Source organism: Equus caballus, chromosome 11 (assembly GCF_041296265.1).
Source record: "Equus caballus isolate H_3958 breed thoroughbred chromosome 11, TB-T2T, whole genome shotgun sequence".
In the NCBI taxonomy this organism is placed as follows: Eukaryota; Metazoa; Chordata; class Mammalia; order Perissodactyla; family Equidae; genus Equus; species Equus caballus.
In genome coordinates, this window is record NC_091694.1 from 44,750,151 (window position 1) to 44,766,141 (window position 15,991).

Sequence of the window (15,991 nt, forward strand, 5' to 3'; positions counted from 1 at the left end):
AAGTGCTGCCACTCCTTCTGTCCATGTGGTCCAGCAGGTGGACCGGCCCAGGCCTAGAGGGAAGGATGCTTGGACCAGGAAGTTGGACAGGGGAGCTGGGGTCATCTGCTGCTCCAGTTCCCCACCTGGCCGCCCTGTCCTTCCTGTGCACTTCACCTGGGCAGCTCCCTTGGTCCAGTTCTCTGTCCTCATGCTCAGAAACAAAGCAACATGGAAGGAGGGTAGGCACAGGGTGCTGGAACATCAGGCAGTAACTGAGTGACTCTGAGACCAGGACTCTGGCCCTCTCACAGTCCACCCAGGGCTAAGGGGAGCCCCTTGTTTGTCTTGATCCTGTCTGCTCTGGCAGGCGGAAGTCATCCCTTCTGAAGCCTTAACAGACATTAGAATTCATCTCCATTTGATTTGCTCAGAGGAGAGGGGAGGGAGGCAGCGTAGCTCTTGGCTTGGCCTAGGCCTCCTAATGGGAATTCGATGTATGGTATTTGTCCAGGTGTCTCTCTTCTGTTTATCATGAAGATTGTTTATTAACCCATATGGAGGGCCTGACTTGGGTGAACAAACCAGAGAGGTTGAATCACCCGGTGTGGCTGGGAAGTGCGTGCTGTTTCTGGGGTGGGGGAAAAAAAGACGATCACTAAATCTTGCTAAAGATTTGCCCTTTGAGAAAGGAATGTTTTTTGTCTCAGAAACTGGTGAACCGTAAATTTCATGCCTCCTGGTCACCAGCATTTAAGGCCAGGAATACCCCACACCCTTTCTCTGCAGGGCGATCCTGGTCTTTTCATTCTGTTTAGAATGTTGTGCATTTCATAGTGAGATAACCTCGGGATGGCTATGTAGAGTCCATTTGCTGTTATCTACTGAATGAGGGTCAACAGTGTAAAAGGTAATCTCAAACGGTTGCTCCCTACAAATCTTTCTCCTTGTCTTTGGCTTTCTGCGTTTGCCTTTAGACTTAGTAAGGCTACATGTGATGTTAGGAAATCCACTTGGACAGCCACTGGGAATGTATGATGAAGTGCCGGCTTCCTGCTCAGATCAAGACAGTGAGCCGTTAGACCTCAGCCGTACTTCACTAGCCCTGTCTCCTGAACTGGCCGTGCAAGTCCTGCCCGACTGAGACACAGGGGTGGAGGTGGGGGCAGGGAGCTGTTTCTGTGTGTAAACACTCCAGAGTTGAAGTCCAGACTGGCCTCAGATAATCCACAGTGGCGCTGCAAATGATTGAGAGCTGACTGCAAACGTACGTAATCAAAGGGCATCACGTTTTTACAGAGCAGAAGACGTGTTAAAGTTGCGTTCATCCTAATAAGGAAAGATGACTTGCCTGGTGGTTTGGGGTGATGCAGAGAGAGAGTGTGTGAACCAGCCTCCCCCTCCCCAAGGCAGGGCAGGGTCCACTGCTCCCCGTTCCAAGAGCCCATCTTTCCTGGAGGGGCCTGCTCCTCAGGGTGATGGAGTGGTTCCATTCCATGCCATCTGGGGAGCCTGGGCCTGGGGGACGTTACTCTCTTTCTTGAAAACTTACTGGTTCTCTCTCCCTTCTGGTGACTTCCAGGATGACATGACTGACTCCCTGCGAGATTATACCAACCTGCCTGAGGCTGCCCCTTTGCTCACCATTCTGGACATGTCAGCCCGGGCCAAGTACGTGATGGACGTGGAGGAGATCACCCCTGCCATTGTGGAGGCCTTTGTGAATGACTTCCTAGCAGAAAAGCTCAAACCCGAGCCCATCTAGTGGGGCTCTGGCCTCATGAGACGTTATTTAAAACTCAGTCTTCTCCTCCTCCTCCCCTTCCTTCCCTTTGCCCTTGGACTTTTCCAGCGTGTTTTGAATCACACAACTCAAGTGTCCAACCTCTCTGTGGTGCCTTGTTTTCTGCATTAACTCCTCAGCTAGCACCTCAGGGTGCGCATCCTCTCAGCAGCAGAAGAACCCACCGTGTTTGGAGACCCTGCTTGGGATTCACGGGGCTGGCATAACCCAGCCAGAAGTGGGACTGTGTCACTCAGTGACTAGCTCTTAGTGAAGCATCCGCCAGGGTGTTCTCCTGCCAAGTTCACATGAAGCAACAGGGCATCGGGGCTTGGGCCCTGCCTCTGGGGTCAGCACGTGCTCGAGACAGCTCAGTGACACCTGTACGTGCAGGTGGAGCAGGGAAAGGGCCACGGCGGCGTTAGGCCTCAGCTTAGAGCTGCTGGTGAGAACATCCTTTCCTAGTGACTTAGTCTGTTCAGTCTGAGGGAGAAACACCAGCTTGTCAGTCAGTTCTTGGGCAGTGGATCTCCAGATCTCAAAGGAAGCTTGCATTCTCTTTTGGTGAGAAAAAGAGTAGCTACAGTAATGATTTATATAGTAATTGCTTACTTTTATTGAGCTCCTACCATGTGATAGGAGCTTCTCATTCTTTCCTAGTATCTTTCTTCCTTGATCTTGACCTTCTCCAAGTTTCATACGAACAGCCCCTACTATCTTGGAATTTTGTTGATAAATTCTCACCCTTGGACATCTTCCCAAGAAGATGCACTCAGCCCTGCCTTCTTAGAGGAGCAGACCTCTAACTTGGCCCAGCTTCGGGCCTGGGGCTGCAGCAGCTCTGCTGAGGTGCCTGTGCCCACCTTTGGTTACCCCTGTCGTTCCCTTTTCATAGCAGAACTAAAAAGAGACAAGAAATTACCAGAAGCCTAGCTTTTTGCTAAGAACCTGCAGAAAGAGCTGTGCCCTAGGGTGGGAGTGAGGGCAGAGGACACGTCAATGAAGAGTAGGCCTTGGATCCGCTTTGCTAGGTTCCGGTAGCTCAGCTCCTTATTTGGGCTGAACTGACCACAAAAACAAAAACCACAACAGCTGCGTACTTAGGCTTTGGGTTGGAGGGCTTCGGCCTAGGGATTCGCAGGGTGTTAGCCTCTCTCAGTCAGGCGTCAGGGTCTTGAAATAATCCCAGGCCTTACCCTTCACCCCACTCCCAGCTGTCTGCCAGTCAAGACCGTTTATTTGGAAAACCCAGCCCCCAGTGAGCTGTTGACACTGTTGCTCCTTTGCCAAATTGGATTGTTGATTTGTAGTTCAGAGGTACAACATTAGTTGGTAATTAGACTGTTCCTTGATGTCACCAGCCTGAAATGCAATTGCCTAGTAGGAAATAAAGCGGGCATCTCTGGACGTTATCAACCACCCGGCCTTTCCTGTCCTTCGTAACAAAAATCTGTTTGCTTGTGGTGCTGTGCTCTCATGGGGAGTGGGCAGTGGGGGGTGGGACACGTGAGATCTTCTTGACTTTCACGGGATACCTGGTAGCTATGTTTCAGAACTTCCAGGAACCCCCAGACCGAATGTGGTCGTGGTGTCAAGTCCTCCAGAACCTGGGAAGCTCCTTGGAGTTGAGCGTCAGAGGCAGATCCCTGCTGGAGCCCTGGGTGCCATCTCTCCTGGTCTCACTTGCCCTTGTGGGGGTGGATTCTCAGATAACAGACATCCTTGTGGACACCCCTCATTCTCTTCCTTACTGGGGAGTAAGTGCTCTGAAGCCTGACGCCAGCTGGGAAAACAGAAGGAACCCCAGACAGGTCTCCCTGTGAAGAATGGGGCAATAGCTGGAGACCTCAAACCTAGCTCTATCCTTGGGCTGGGGGCTTCCCTGGGAATCCTACCAGTGTGTCCCTTACGGGTGGTGTGGGTGTGGGGACAGGCAAGGTCAACCTCGCTTGGAAGATGGGCAGGATTTGGCTGTGCCCTCTGTTGTGATAGCCTTAGAGGAAAGATGATTTCTCTCAGCAGCTACTTATCTTCTGGGGCAGAAGGAACAAAGTCCAGTGAGGAGTCGCTGTAAGTCACTGCAGCAGAAAAACGAGGTGCTCTGTAAGCCTTCCACAGCCCGTTCAGGGCTGACTGCGCTACTTGCCACTAAGTCAACTGGATCCTTGACGCCAGAACTCGCCCTTTAGAGTGGGAGCGTGGGTTAGTCAGGATGAGTGGGAAGGTTTATGAAAAAGCTGCTTTAGGTTGATACAGTGGTGACTTTGGGGGGATCCTTTGCCAGTGCAAAATCCCTGTCTTGATAGCCTAAGATCTTAAAGGTTACCGATGCAGACGAAGTGGGTGGTTTCTTAATTTCCACTAAGCAGCCCCCAAAATACCTTAAAATTCTTGTTGCTAATTAGAAGCAGGTTACAACACCAGCTGTGACACATTCAAGGGCTTCCGCCAGCAGCAAAGGAAACCATGCTCTGCAGGTTGAGGCAGGACGGTTGCTGTAAAAATGCCACCCTGCGGTTCCAGATTTGTGTTCACCATAATGGCTTCCAGATCCAATTCCCCCCATTTTCACAACAAACCTGGGATTTTTTTTTACCTGTCCCCAACAACAAAGATCTGCTTAAGAAGAAGGTATGTATTCGGCATTAGTACTACAGTGGGCAGCTGTGAATGCCAGAGGGCCACTGAAAACCAGCTTCCTCTCCAGGATGAGGTGGCCTACTGTTGTCCCCCAGCTCAAGGGTGTCCTTGAAATCTCTGGCTCTCACTTTTCCGAGCACAGGGAACCAGTAATGTTTTTTTGGCATCAGCCGAGCTTCAATTGGTAATTTTCAGCCAGACTTTGTTTTTTCCTGTTGCCTAATTAAAGACACTCAAAAGCTGTTCCCTCCTCCTGCTGCCTTGCTCCAGCACAGCAAACCAAACTCTGCAATGCTATAAAGACAGAGTAGGATATGGTCCAGGAACAGATCAGCTGGATCTAATAAGGTGTCGCACTGTCGCCTTAGGGAGAAAACCACAGACGTGTGCACATGTACACGTGTGGACGCGCAGTACACTCAGAACTGTAGTGCGAGTGTCTGGTCCAGGCCCCTCTAGCCTTGCAGGCGGGCGTGTGCATGCATTCCATTCACTGTCACTTCCCCCGGCCAGCCTGGCAGCCCCCTGGTTGCCTGGTAGGACCTGAACACGACTGCTTTCCGGCTTGTGGGGAGGGTCAGCAGTGCCCTCTGTGGCTTCCCCCTGGTGCTGCTGTGGGCCAAGCACTGACCCGGAGGCCCGGAGCCCAGGAGGATCTTTCAAGTTGGCCCTGAAGTGGCTGTGTTGAAGTGAGCACTTAGCCCGTGACCCTCTGCTGACATCAACAGGGTACAGGAGCACCCCCTGCTTTCCTCCGAGCAGGCTGCTCAAGGGCGAATTCTTTGGGAACAAATGGCTGTTGCCCGTTAGCTTCATTATTGGTGCTAATGGTGCATATGCAAAGGGTGAAATATTTTCTAGGAAACAAAAGGCCTGTATGTAGGAAAATATGACATTAGGATGTTCTACATACACCTTGTATGTGAAAGCATGAAGTAAATATGCTTCATTTTCAAGGCGTGAAGTATACCTCACCCCCTTGGTGTTCTGGAAAACTTCCCAAGCCAGGAAATGTGTTTAGATTTGGGTAGGACTTGTTCTGAAGGACTGCTGGATTTCCATTAAATAATGTGCCAGCTTATGAAAGCCTCTGTCCCCAGGCCTGTGGGCCAGTGTGAAGCCCAAAGGAGACAGACTGCCTCCAGTCTGGATTCCTGGGTACTCATGCGCACACAGGCCAGAACTAGGATACAGGAGAAGGCGTGATCTTAGGACCCAGGGCCAAAAAAACAAGTCTCCTTTGGACATCAGAGGATATGGGAGTATCCAACCAATCAAGACCCCTCTACTGGCTTGCGGCCAGTATGCGCCCCCACTTCCCATCACAGAGGTGCAAGGGAGGCTGGGAGGCCAGACCCTGCTGCAGCCATGTCTCCTCTTCAACCTTTGTTCCTTTCTTGCCTTTTGAGGCAGGCGTAGCGTTGGTGATGGCCCTCTCCAGCTATGAGGCTTCAATGAAAAAAGCTGCTCTTCTGTACAAAACAAATGTAGTAAGAACGGAGCTGATCCCATCTGTAACGTATTCTGGCTTCTCAGTCTTACCGGACTTTTGAGCATCAGCCCGGCATCCTGAGGCCTTCAGCAAGGACTCGGCCTGCAGCTGCTGTCTCAGCTGCTGCGATGTAACATGGCAGCCTAGTCAGGGACTTTAAGTCTCCCAGAGCAGTTAAGTCAGCTCATCCTTTAAGTTGGCTTCTAGCTTATTACTTTTGTGCAGTTATTGAAAACAGAGAAAACAAGGGGCCAGCCCTGTGGCCAAGTGGTTAAAATTCCAGACACTCCGCTTTGGCAGCCCTGGGTTCGTGAGTTCAGATCCTGGGTGTAGACCTATTCCACTCATCAGCCATGCTGTGGAGGCATCCCACATACAAAATAGAGGAAGACTGGTGCAGATGTTAGCCCAGGGCGAATCTTCCTCCCACACACAAAACCAGAGAAAATAAGATCTTGGAGTTTAAAGGTGTCTCTGTGAGTGTTTCCTAAAAAACAAAACAAACCAATGGTAAAACGGGAGCCAGTCAGGTCTGCTCCTGCAGGAGGGCAGAGGTGGCCCGGCCAAGAGTGGAGTGCCAGGTCTGCAGGGCAGCTGCTGGTTTTCAGCACTAGCCACAGAACCCTGGGTGAAGCGCTCTTTCTGGGGTCTTTGTGTGGCGGGATGACAGAAGTGGAGCTAAAAGCAGCTCAGCTCGGAGGGTGGTGACGTCCAGTGCTGCTGTTAACCCTGGGGCAAGTGGTAGAAGGTCCCAGGTGCAACTGGTGGAAACCTTTCCCCAGAGGTCTGTTTAGCCCCTGGGCCTCAAGGACTGCGAGTCTAACCAGGAGCTAGCAGCTGTGCTGGGGGAAGGGGAAGTTTCAGCTCCCCCTTCCCTGAAGCTCCAAGCCAACGGCGAGGCAGTGGGCTCCCAGCGTGAGTTCTGGGCCATGCAGAACTGCTTTCCTAGAGGCTCACATTCAAAGGGAAAAGTTGTGCTAGTTTTCCCTGTACAGCCACTTCCCATTTCTGTCCATTTCCTCCTTAGTTTTTGGTCAATGTCCTCCTACACTTAATATTCTGTGGAGAGAATGAGTGGCAATCTGGATGGGTCTCCAACTTCAGCACCTCTGAGCACAAATGGCTTGCAAAATGCCCTCTGTGTTTGAGGGAGACTTGACTCCATCCTCTTTTTCAACAACTGAAATCCAGGAAAAATCCCGCCCCTTTCAGGGTTGGGAGTGGTTTTGAGGCGTGGCTGCCACCTCGTGGAGGAAATCATAGTACAGCTACACTGAACAAAGGCAAGGGGCAGCTTGGCCAACCTTCTGACAGCTGTTTCAGCCAAGTGGTGTTTTGCTTGTCATATACTTCCCAGTTTTTATTCCTATTTCCTGGCGAAATGGTGATAGAACAAACGTTGGCCTCATAATTGAGAAGAATTCAAGATAGTGATTTTCCCGTATCACTCAGCAAACAAGAACTTCACCACCACTTGCTTCCCCTGTAGTCTTAAAGAAAGGAAAATTTGCCCTCCCCTCTGCTAAATTATACCCACAAAAATACACAAGGAACTCACAAGGCATAGTATAGAAGCCACTGACTATAAAGTGAATGGATGTAAATTTCTCTTTCTTCTTACACCCAGAACGATAAAATAGGCTTAGAATTACTTGCCAGGTATACTGTTTTGCATTGCTTTGTTTTTCTGAAGAAGGACAAAGTATAGGTTTGTTATTCTTTCATTGATCTTTATTTTGTAACAAAAATCAGCAGGAACAATAACCCAGGGACAAAAACTGCAGGAGACTGGTTTCATGCTGGAAAGACACAAGCTTCCTTTTAGTAACTTGTTTCTTTAGCACTTTTCCAAGGTGTTGAGAGAGACTGAATGTCAATAGACTCAAGTGGTACAGTTCTCTGGGCTGCCTCCCAGATTTAGCTGGCTGGTGTGACAGGCATTATGGCTCTGTGAAGCTGGCCCCAGCCTTTGTGGGCTTAGCACAGTATAAAGGCTCTTCTACCTTCTAAAAGCTGACGGTAGGAAGAGGGTCTCAAGAACAATCTGTGGGCTGCTTGCCTGGGACGTTTGTGCAGACCAGAGTGGGGCACCAGAGCAGTGGTTCTGGCCGGTCAGCCTAGGAGAGCATAGCCCACCAGAGAGTGTTCCTGCAAAAACCTATCCCCTCGAGCTCGTCAAAGCAATCCTGCCTCTTGGGGCAGGAGTCATGCTCCATCTTTTGCTTCCCTCGAGAAAAAGTTTTACTAGGGAGCTGGGGAAGCCGAGGGGGAAGGAAGGAGAGCCATGGTTTCTCTTGGGCATGCTGGCAACTCACTGGATCTCCCTGGAATGAGCAGCTGAAAGGCTCGCAAGGAATCCAACCATTCCAGGAGCTGCTGTACAGAAGGGATGTGGAAAAACTACACTGCTGGTGTGTTACTGTCCTCAACTCCAACCAAATTCTCTGTGGTTACAAAATGCTTGAAATAAGTCCCTTACTCCAGTCTCACCTGCCCCCTTCCCATAGTGACTTACAGTAATTATCATCTGCATTTGTCCTCATGTCCCTCGCTATATCCCGGCTGTCACCTGGTGAGTAAGGATCCAGCCTGCCCTGGTTCCCTGGGGGTTTGAGAGAACAGCAGGGTCTTGCTGCAGCGTTGTGGGCCTAAGGGCCTGAAGATCTCACCTTCAGCCTCTCTGCCCTCCCAGGAGCCCTCTGTTGACACAGCTCCAGGAACACTGGCATCTTCCTAAGCAGCTCTGTTCCGCTATGCAGGAGAGGTGAATGATGTAAATAAGTAACTGAGTCATTACATTTAACCAAAAGTGTTATTTAAAGCAGGACTTACGGCAGGAAGTTAGTGAAAAGAGTACAGCTTTCCTGACGGATGCACAGTTAAGCTGCAGATTTTAAAACTGTTTCCTCCTTTTCTGAACAAAGAGTCCTCAAAAAGGTATCCGCAGAGGCGCTAAGAAGGTATAAATAACACCACCTATGAGTTATGCTGCTTCTACCAGCTGTTTCAGCAGAAATGGGGGGAAAAATCATGCTATACATAAACAGAGGCTCTCTAAGCCAAGGCCTGAATGAACCACTGCAGAGACTGACAGCCAAGCTGAAAGAACAGCTGGCTACTGAGTGCCGCCAGCTGCGGCACGTAGCTTCCCGAGTCTTCTCTCTCAGCAATGTCTTCATCACTAGGCCAAGGAGGAAAAGAGAGCCGTTGAGCCCCACTGACCACACTGAAATAAAACTTTAGTGTCATCTGCTGGTCTCTACTTCACAGGAGTTTATTTTCCACTGACCAATGAAGAGAAGTGAGTGACGGGGCCAGGCCTATACCCAGTGCTCAGTGACTGCAAGACACCCACCAGCTGGTGGAGGAAATGGTCCTCCCTGCCCAAGATGATGCCTTCATAAACTTTCTAGACACAAAAATGCTCCTTGGTGGACAATTTTTAAAAAAACATATGGAGAGAGCCATGTGGATCATCTATTTATGTTGTCACAGAAAATATACAGATACAAATAAATTTAAATATCAGTGGGCAGACGGGAGATCACAGGAAGAATTTTGACCTTTGTTATTTTTTAAGATAAGCAGAAATTCATGGCAATTCTTATTTTTTCAATAACCATATAATAGCATCATGCCTACCTCCTGCCTCCTGAATATGGCCCGGGAAGCCAGTTACCAACTCTGCCAGCCTCTTAACAATGTAGGAGGAGTTGGAGACAACCTCAAACCGAGGACTGCCTGCCAGTCCCCTCTCAGTGGGAACTCCTGTCCCTGCTCCAGTGTTCCGCCCTTACCCGCAGTTGTCTTTTCCCTTCAAAGAGCAGGATGCTTGCAGCCATGGCTGAGTTTAGGCTGTCCACACCAGGCACGACGGGAATCACCAGCCTCTTGCCCCCAGTGTTCTCGGCCAATTGCAGGGACTCCAGGCTCACACCGTGGGTCTCCCCACCTATCACCACAGCTGCTGGTGCCTCTGTCCAGTCCAAGTCATAACTCTGGACCTCAAGTTCAGGGAGCCAGCCTTTACTGGCTCCAGTTTCTAGATCCACCTCTTCCTCATACTTGTGAAGCTTCGAGAGCTGTCGGTCACATACCCAGCCATGGTCACTGGCTTTATTAGATGTCTGGGCCTGGGCATAAAGACCACAGTTGTCAGCCACGTAGACCCGGGTGTCGGTGGGCAGGTAGTTGGGTACTGTTTCCCAGTCCAGATTGTTGATGATGGGCACCTGGAAATGCGCACCCATACCTGCACGCAGCACTTTGGGCTCCCAGGCATCCACACACCCTAGAAAATAAAAGACAGGATCCAATTAAGATTACAAACCTTCCCAGACAAAGGGACTGTAGAGTAAATCAGATTAATTCTGGATCAGGCGATAAAGCAAAAAATGTCCTACTGTAGCCTTCTTGATAGCTGGGACTTCTGCCATCCCACCTATGGCAATGTCCAGCAAAGGGACTGTAGGATTAATTCCTGCTGGTGCTGCAACAGATTTTATCCATCTTTTCAACATTTACCATCCACAGGTGCCAGACACTGTACGGGAGATGCACAGAGCATTAAAAGTCCCCAACCTCAAGGAGCTTGAGGTACAGTGGACAATGGTGTCGGGATGATATTTAAACAGGGGACTACAATATCAGTAATAACTGACGTAAAAGAAGCGTGAACAGGGTAATAGAAACCCTTGTACAAAACAGGGCCACCAGGAAAAACATCCTAGAGAACATGATGCTGAGTTGGATCTTGAAGGACCAGAGGGTCTTGTCAGAGAAAGGCCCAGACAGAGGACAAAGTTACAGCAGGGGGAAGAGTACCACAGTCCAGGAAGGTGGATCAGGCCCATTAATGGGTGGGGGTGTGGTGGGAGAGGAGATGGGAGGCAGGCAAGGACCAATTTTCCAGGAGGCTGGGTATGCCAGGCTGAGTTGTTTCGGATTTTATCCAGAAGACAATATAATGCCATTGAAGGATTTTTAGCAAAGTAGTGACAGACTCTGGTTTATGTTTTAAAAATACCCATTTGTCTTCAATGTTAAATCTGGATTGAAGCAGGGAAGACTAGGCCCGAGATGGGGAAATGAGACCAGAGGCACTTACAGCAATCCAGGGAGAAGCAAGGCAACAGCCTTGTTGTTCACACACACACCTTCTCTCATGCTGTAGTAAGAAGGCTAAAAGAATTATTCTTTTACGTACAGTCACATGCTAAGCCCAACCACTTCTATACACTGGCAGACACCTCGCCTTTCCCAGGACCAGCGCACCACATATCTACCACTCTCCCTTGACTTGTTAGCATGAGTCTCCTCATTACAAGTTATTTAAAAAATTAATCTGTCAAATTTAGGATAAATTAAGTAGGCAAACCAAATTTAAAAAGAAAAATTAGACATGGAGCATGTAACATTGCCCACACATATCCCCAACCATGGGTTTTCCCAATCACTGCAGGGAAGGAGAGATGGGAGACAGGCTATATGCCAAGAGGGTGGGGGCAAGGGAGGGACAGAAAAGGGGCCCAGACTCATGACAGGAGCTGTCTACCTGGTGGGGAGTAAGGGACAGGATGAGCCTTCTCCCCTCATCCTCATGTCCTGGATAGTGGGCACCACACCTAGTGTTCCCTACTCTTTCCCTCCCTCTTATGCAGCAGTCACCAGCATCAGTGTGGGAACCACAGTGCTTGGATTCTATAGCTACATTTCCAAAACCACACCTGCTCTCAGAACTCTCAACAATGAGGTGGGTAAATGGGGTATGTATGATGGAACCCCAGCACCTAGCTCTCACACCAGCAGAGAAATACACTCCAACAAAGCGTGACTGGAAGAAGTGGCAGGAGCAATTTAGGCAAGTCTCAGCAATGCGTGCCACTATTAGTTTACACGGAATAGCAGCTTGAGCGCTTCTGATGAATGATCCTTTCCCTCCCACCCTCCCCTCAAGCTGTAATAGGCATTTTAGGCATGTCCCAACTGTTAGAGGAGTCTGTTTAGAACCAAGCCTACTAATCCCCATTTCTGATGAGAGGAGATGGAAATGTAATGAGGCTAATTTGTATGGGGGTGTGTGACCCATTCTGAAGCTAAGGGAAACATCATGATTTCATAATCACACTCTTAACAGATAGCATTCCTTTCACAGGATTCAGAACGTCAAGATTTACAAAGGTCTCATAATCCCAACAATTTGGGAACTCAAGACCATTAAATAAAGGATTTGAAACCAAGTGTTAAAACTGGCATCTATTTCTTTCTCTGATTGATTTTAAATTGTTTCTTTAATAACCTAGCAGGTGTCAAAATAATTTTAAAAGCTAATTAATATTTGCTGAATTACTTACTGTATGCCAGGCACAGTGCTAAGTACTTTATGTGCCTCATCTCACTTAATCCTTAAAACAACCCTACTAGGTAGATTCTGTTCCGCCCACTTTACAGATGAGGAAACTGACACTCAGAATATTGCTCACGGACATCTAACTCAGTAAGGGCAGATACAAGATTCAGATCCATGCATGTCTGCCCACTGGGCCAGCTCACTTACAAATGGCCACTCCATCCACCCAGTAACAGGTGCTCTTACCCTTGGTGAGTAATACTTTGCTGCAGCCTGCCCCAGCAGCAGATCTCAGAATCGTCCCCAGGTTCCCAGGGTCACGGAGATTGTCACAAATCAACAATAAGGGTAGTGAATGGCGAAGCTGAGTCTCTGGGTATGTCATCTTAACATGGTCAGGTTTGGCAAAAATCCCTGAGGAAACAAAACAGGTGGTTCCCTTGTCTGATGTGGGCATTGGGAATAATTGGACTTTTCACTTATTTATTATTCTGTCTATATTCTTAATTACCTAAATAATATATGAATACATTCTGACTGAAAAAATTCAAACATAAAGTCCTGCCACTGACACACACCCCCCATAACTGTTTTCAATCTTGGAATGTATTCTTTCACAACTTGTTCATGCATCTACCCACATATATGAACATCTACCCATATATATGTGCTTTTTTCTTTTATATATAAAAAAAAAAATCATACTCTATGTATCATTCTGTAACTAATTTAACTCTATAACATGTCTTAGAGAACTTACCATGTCAATACATTCACAGCTACTTATTCTTTTAACAGCTGCATGTTATTTTGTAACACAAATGTACCACATTTATTTAGCTCTTCCCCAACTGACTGACATTTAGTTTATTTTCAGTTTTTCCCTATTATAAACAACCCTGCAATGAACATTCCTGTATGACTCTTTGTGCATATGTCCACACACTTCCCAAGGAAAAATGGATAAACGAATTTTTATGGCGTGTGGATAAATGAAATGGATAAATGGCATGTGGCACTCTTAATGTTAACAGATACTGCCAAACTGTGCTGCTCACAGGCTATTCTAGTTTATTCACACCAAGAACACATAAATACCTGTACCTAACCCATGAATGAAGGCAATGGAACGATATCAGGCAACTGTAAGCAGTAAAAAGATCCTGCACTTAAGAGTCACAGAGCCACAAGACCATTCATTGGGGCAGGGGGCCTTAGAAGTCCTTTAATTTCTACTTGAACAGCTGTGATGATAAGAACACTCTACTTCTGGAGGCTCCACTAAATTACTGGATTTTGGAGCTGTGCCTTAAGTCTGACAGGTACTGCTAGATCTTATCTATTTCTGCTTTTACCCCACCCTCTCAGATCTGAAACAAAACATGATAACGATAAGCTAAATAATACATATACTTAAAAGCCATTAAATGATGAAAGCAGTTATAATGACGAAGGGGGCTAAAGAAGTCCAGGATGGGTTGGCTACACGCCCAAAGTGGCAAGCACGGTAAAAACGAGCAATACTTTCACTGTAGCATGGAGTAATGATTAGAGAGGTGTAGCTAAAGAGATCACAGCAACTTAGAGTGTGTGGAGGACTTTAGTAGTCTAAGTCCCCACCTAGGGGAGAATTCTGAGCACAGAGGCACAGATCCCTGTGATTTGCTGGGTTACAGACATAAGAGATGATCCCCAGAATTTCCTCTCCCAACTAATAGCTGCACCATGAGCCCACTACAGGGAATACACATGCACAACTAGTATGAGAGGCTCTGGCTAAACATTAGAATCTTTTTTTTTTTTTCTCCAAGATTTTATGTTTCCTTTTTCTCCCCAAAGCCCCCTGGTACACAGCTGTGTATTTCTAGTTGTGGGTCCTTCTAGCTGTGGGATGCGGGACACTGCCCTAACATAGCCTGATGAGCGGTGCCATGTCCGCACCCAGGATCCAAACCCGAGAAACCCTGGGCCGCCGAAGCAGAGCGTGCGAATTCAACCACTTGGCCACAGGGCCGGCCCCAAACGTTAGAATCTTGAAGATCACTCCCCCTGCCCCAACTGTCCCCTGCTATCCAAGAGAAACCTCTATACTTACTACCAGTCAATGCTCAAATCTTAACTATAACTCCAATGTCAAAAAAGTGTAAAGAATTTAGTTTTTCCATATTTAGAAAGAAGATTAAGTGCTAACAGACACCACAGTCTATTAGAATCGTAATTTAGATTCAGTCAAATGAAGACAAAGTTTCTTGTTCAATGGGTTAAACAAGGCAATAAATTGCAGCTTACTGCTCAGATCTGTTTCTAGAAGAAGGGGGTCAATGACAGACAGGTATTACCAGCCCAGCGGAGGTTTTGTGGAAATAGAGGGCTAAATCTTTTGGTAAACATTTTCTTAATTTTTAGTTGGACATTGAAGGCTGAAGAAGTGACCTAAAAAATGTAAGGTTTGAGGAACAGTGTCTATCCCTAGAGATTACAAAGAGTCACAATACAAATGATGACAAAAAACTGACTTCACTTCCCACTGAAAATACTATAGGATGCACAGATTTGAGAAATATATTTTTTTGTGTCTTAAGAAAAGACTAGGCAATAGTATTTTGAATTCGGCTTAAATAAAATTTGTTGGGGCCGGCCCCATGGCCGAGTGGTTAGGTTCGCGTGCTCTGCTTTGGCAGCCAGGGTTTCGCTGGTTCGAATACTGGGCAGGGACATGGCACCACTCATCAGGCCATGTTGAGGCCGCATCCCACATGACACAACTAGAAGGACCCACAACTAAAATATACAACTATGTACTAGGAGGGTTTGGGGAGAAAAACCAAAAAAAAACAAAAAAAGTTGGTGCCCTCAGACAAGTATGGACAAATAATCCTAGGTCTTTACTTCTAGTGACATACTGTATAACCACTGACCCATTATTCCTTGTGGTGTTACTAGATCAGACCAATCCTTGATGTCCTCAAATTTCACCTTAATGAGGCTGACACCTTTCAGCTTATCAGTGGGCAGCTCCTTTATGTAGTCCAGACGGCTAAAGAAGAAAACTTTTGGCACAGCACCAGCCTTGAGAGCGTCTGCAATCAATCTGCGACCTTCCAGCAAGATCTTCCCTTGCTTTTCCCGAAATGGCCTGGACTTAACGATTGTCATTACACTGCTGTGGGTAGAAACAAAAAGATGGATAATTACCAACAACCTTGTTACGGAGACACACCTAGTTATAACATACATGAAGAAGCTCAGAGAGACAGAAACAAACGAATTCCAAGGAAAACACCCGGACTCTCCGTGCGCAATAAAAACCAGCGGGTTGTCCTGGAAGAAGTCCTCCAAGAGGAAGAAAGAGGTTAAGGTCCCGCTGTGGGGCGGGAAGAGAAACGGGGATACTCGACAAGCCTCACGAACACATCACCTCAGCCTTTTGTCCCCTGGTAAAGCCTTGTCATAGCGAAGCCCGGACTCTTCCCAGGTGCTGGGCGTCTGGGATGGGGGCACAGGAAGCGGCTGCTTCAGTCGCTGCTCGTGGCGACCGGCCTCAAACACCCCTTTCCGGGGCTGCTTCCCAGGACTGAGCTTCCGTTCCACCACCTCTCCCGATGGAAACACCACTTTCACGGGGCTCCGCCGCAGCGCCCGCACCCAGCGCCGAGCGTCACGGTCCCAACTCTGAACCACCGGTAACAACGGTCGCGTGGCCTGCCCCAGGCCCTTCACCAGCGCCGCCATCTTTCCCGGCGCAGTG

The 15,991-nt window shown here is 48.1% G+C and overlaps 2 protein-coding genes across 5 annotated transcripts in view; one reads left to right on the forward strand and one right to left on the reverse strand.

Moving 5' to 3' along the window:
• Positions 1-3,181, forward strand: part of NXN (nucleoredoxin) — a 138,583-nt gene extending 135,402 nt beyond the window's left edge. For all 3 annotated transcript variants that reach the window (XM_023653181.2, XM_023653182.2, XM_023653184.2), the window contains exon 8: positions 1,562-3,181. In XM_023653181.2, coding sequence (XP_023508949.1) covers positions 1,562-1,744 — 183 coding nt within the window. In that variant the 3' untranslated portion in view covers positions 1,745-3,181. The remainder of the gene's footprint in view (positions 1-1,561) is intronic.
• A 4,422-nt stretch (positions 3,182-7,603) lies between these two features.
• On the reverse strand, positions 7,604-15,981 carry MRM3 (mitochondrial rRNA methyltransferase 3). Of its 2 annotated transcripts, none has more exons than XM_001502172.5 (4): positions 15,662-15,981; positions 15,162-15,406; positions 12,490-12,657; positions 7,604-10,185 (listed from the first exon to the last, which is right to left on the reverse strand). In XM_001502172.5, the coding sequence occupies exons 1-4, from the start codon at positions 15,973-15,975 to the stop codon at positions 9,650-9,652; spliced, it is 1,263 nt and encodes a 420-aa protein (XP_001502222.1). In that variant the 5' UTR covers positions 15,976-15,981; the 3' UTR covers positions 7,604-9,649. The 2 variants fall into 2 exon arrangements, with proteins under 2 accessions (XP_001502222.1, XP_023508953.1); XM_023653185.2 differs by having other exon boundaries at positions 15,220-15,406; positions 15,662-15,802.
• Positions 15,982-15,991: the final 10 nt, after the last annotated feature.

What these genes read in the sequence shown, in the direction of transcription:
- MRM3 (XM_001502172.5), bottom strand. Translation starts at nt 15,975, where the DNA reads ATGGCGGCGCTGGTGAAGGGCCTGGGGCAGGCCACGCGACCGTTGTTA. An exon ending in AACACCACAAGGAATAATGG is followed by an intron (nt 12,658 to 15,161) that starts GTCAGTGGTTAT and finishes TTGTTTCCTCAG; the next exon opens with GGATTTTTGCCAAACCTGAC. An exon ending in CAAAGTATTACTCACCAAGG is followed by an intron (nt 10,186 to 12,489) that starts GTAAGAGCACCT and finishes TTTATTTTCTAG; the next exon opens with GGTGTGTGGATGCCTGGGAG.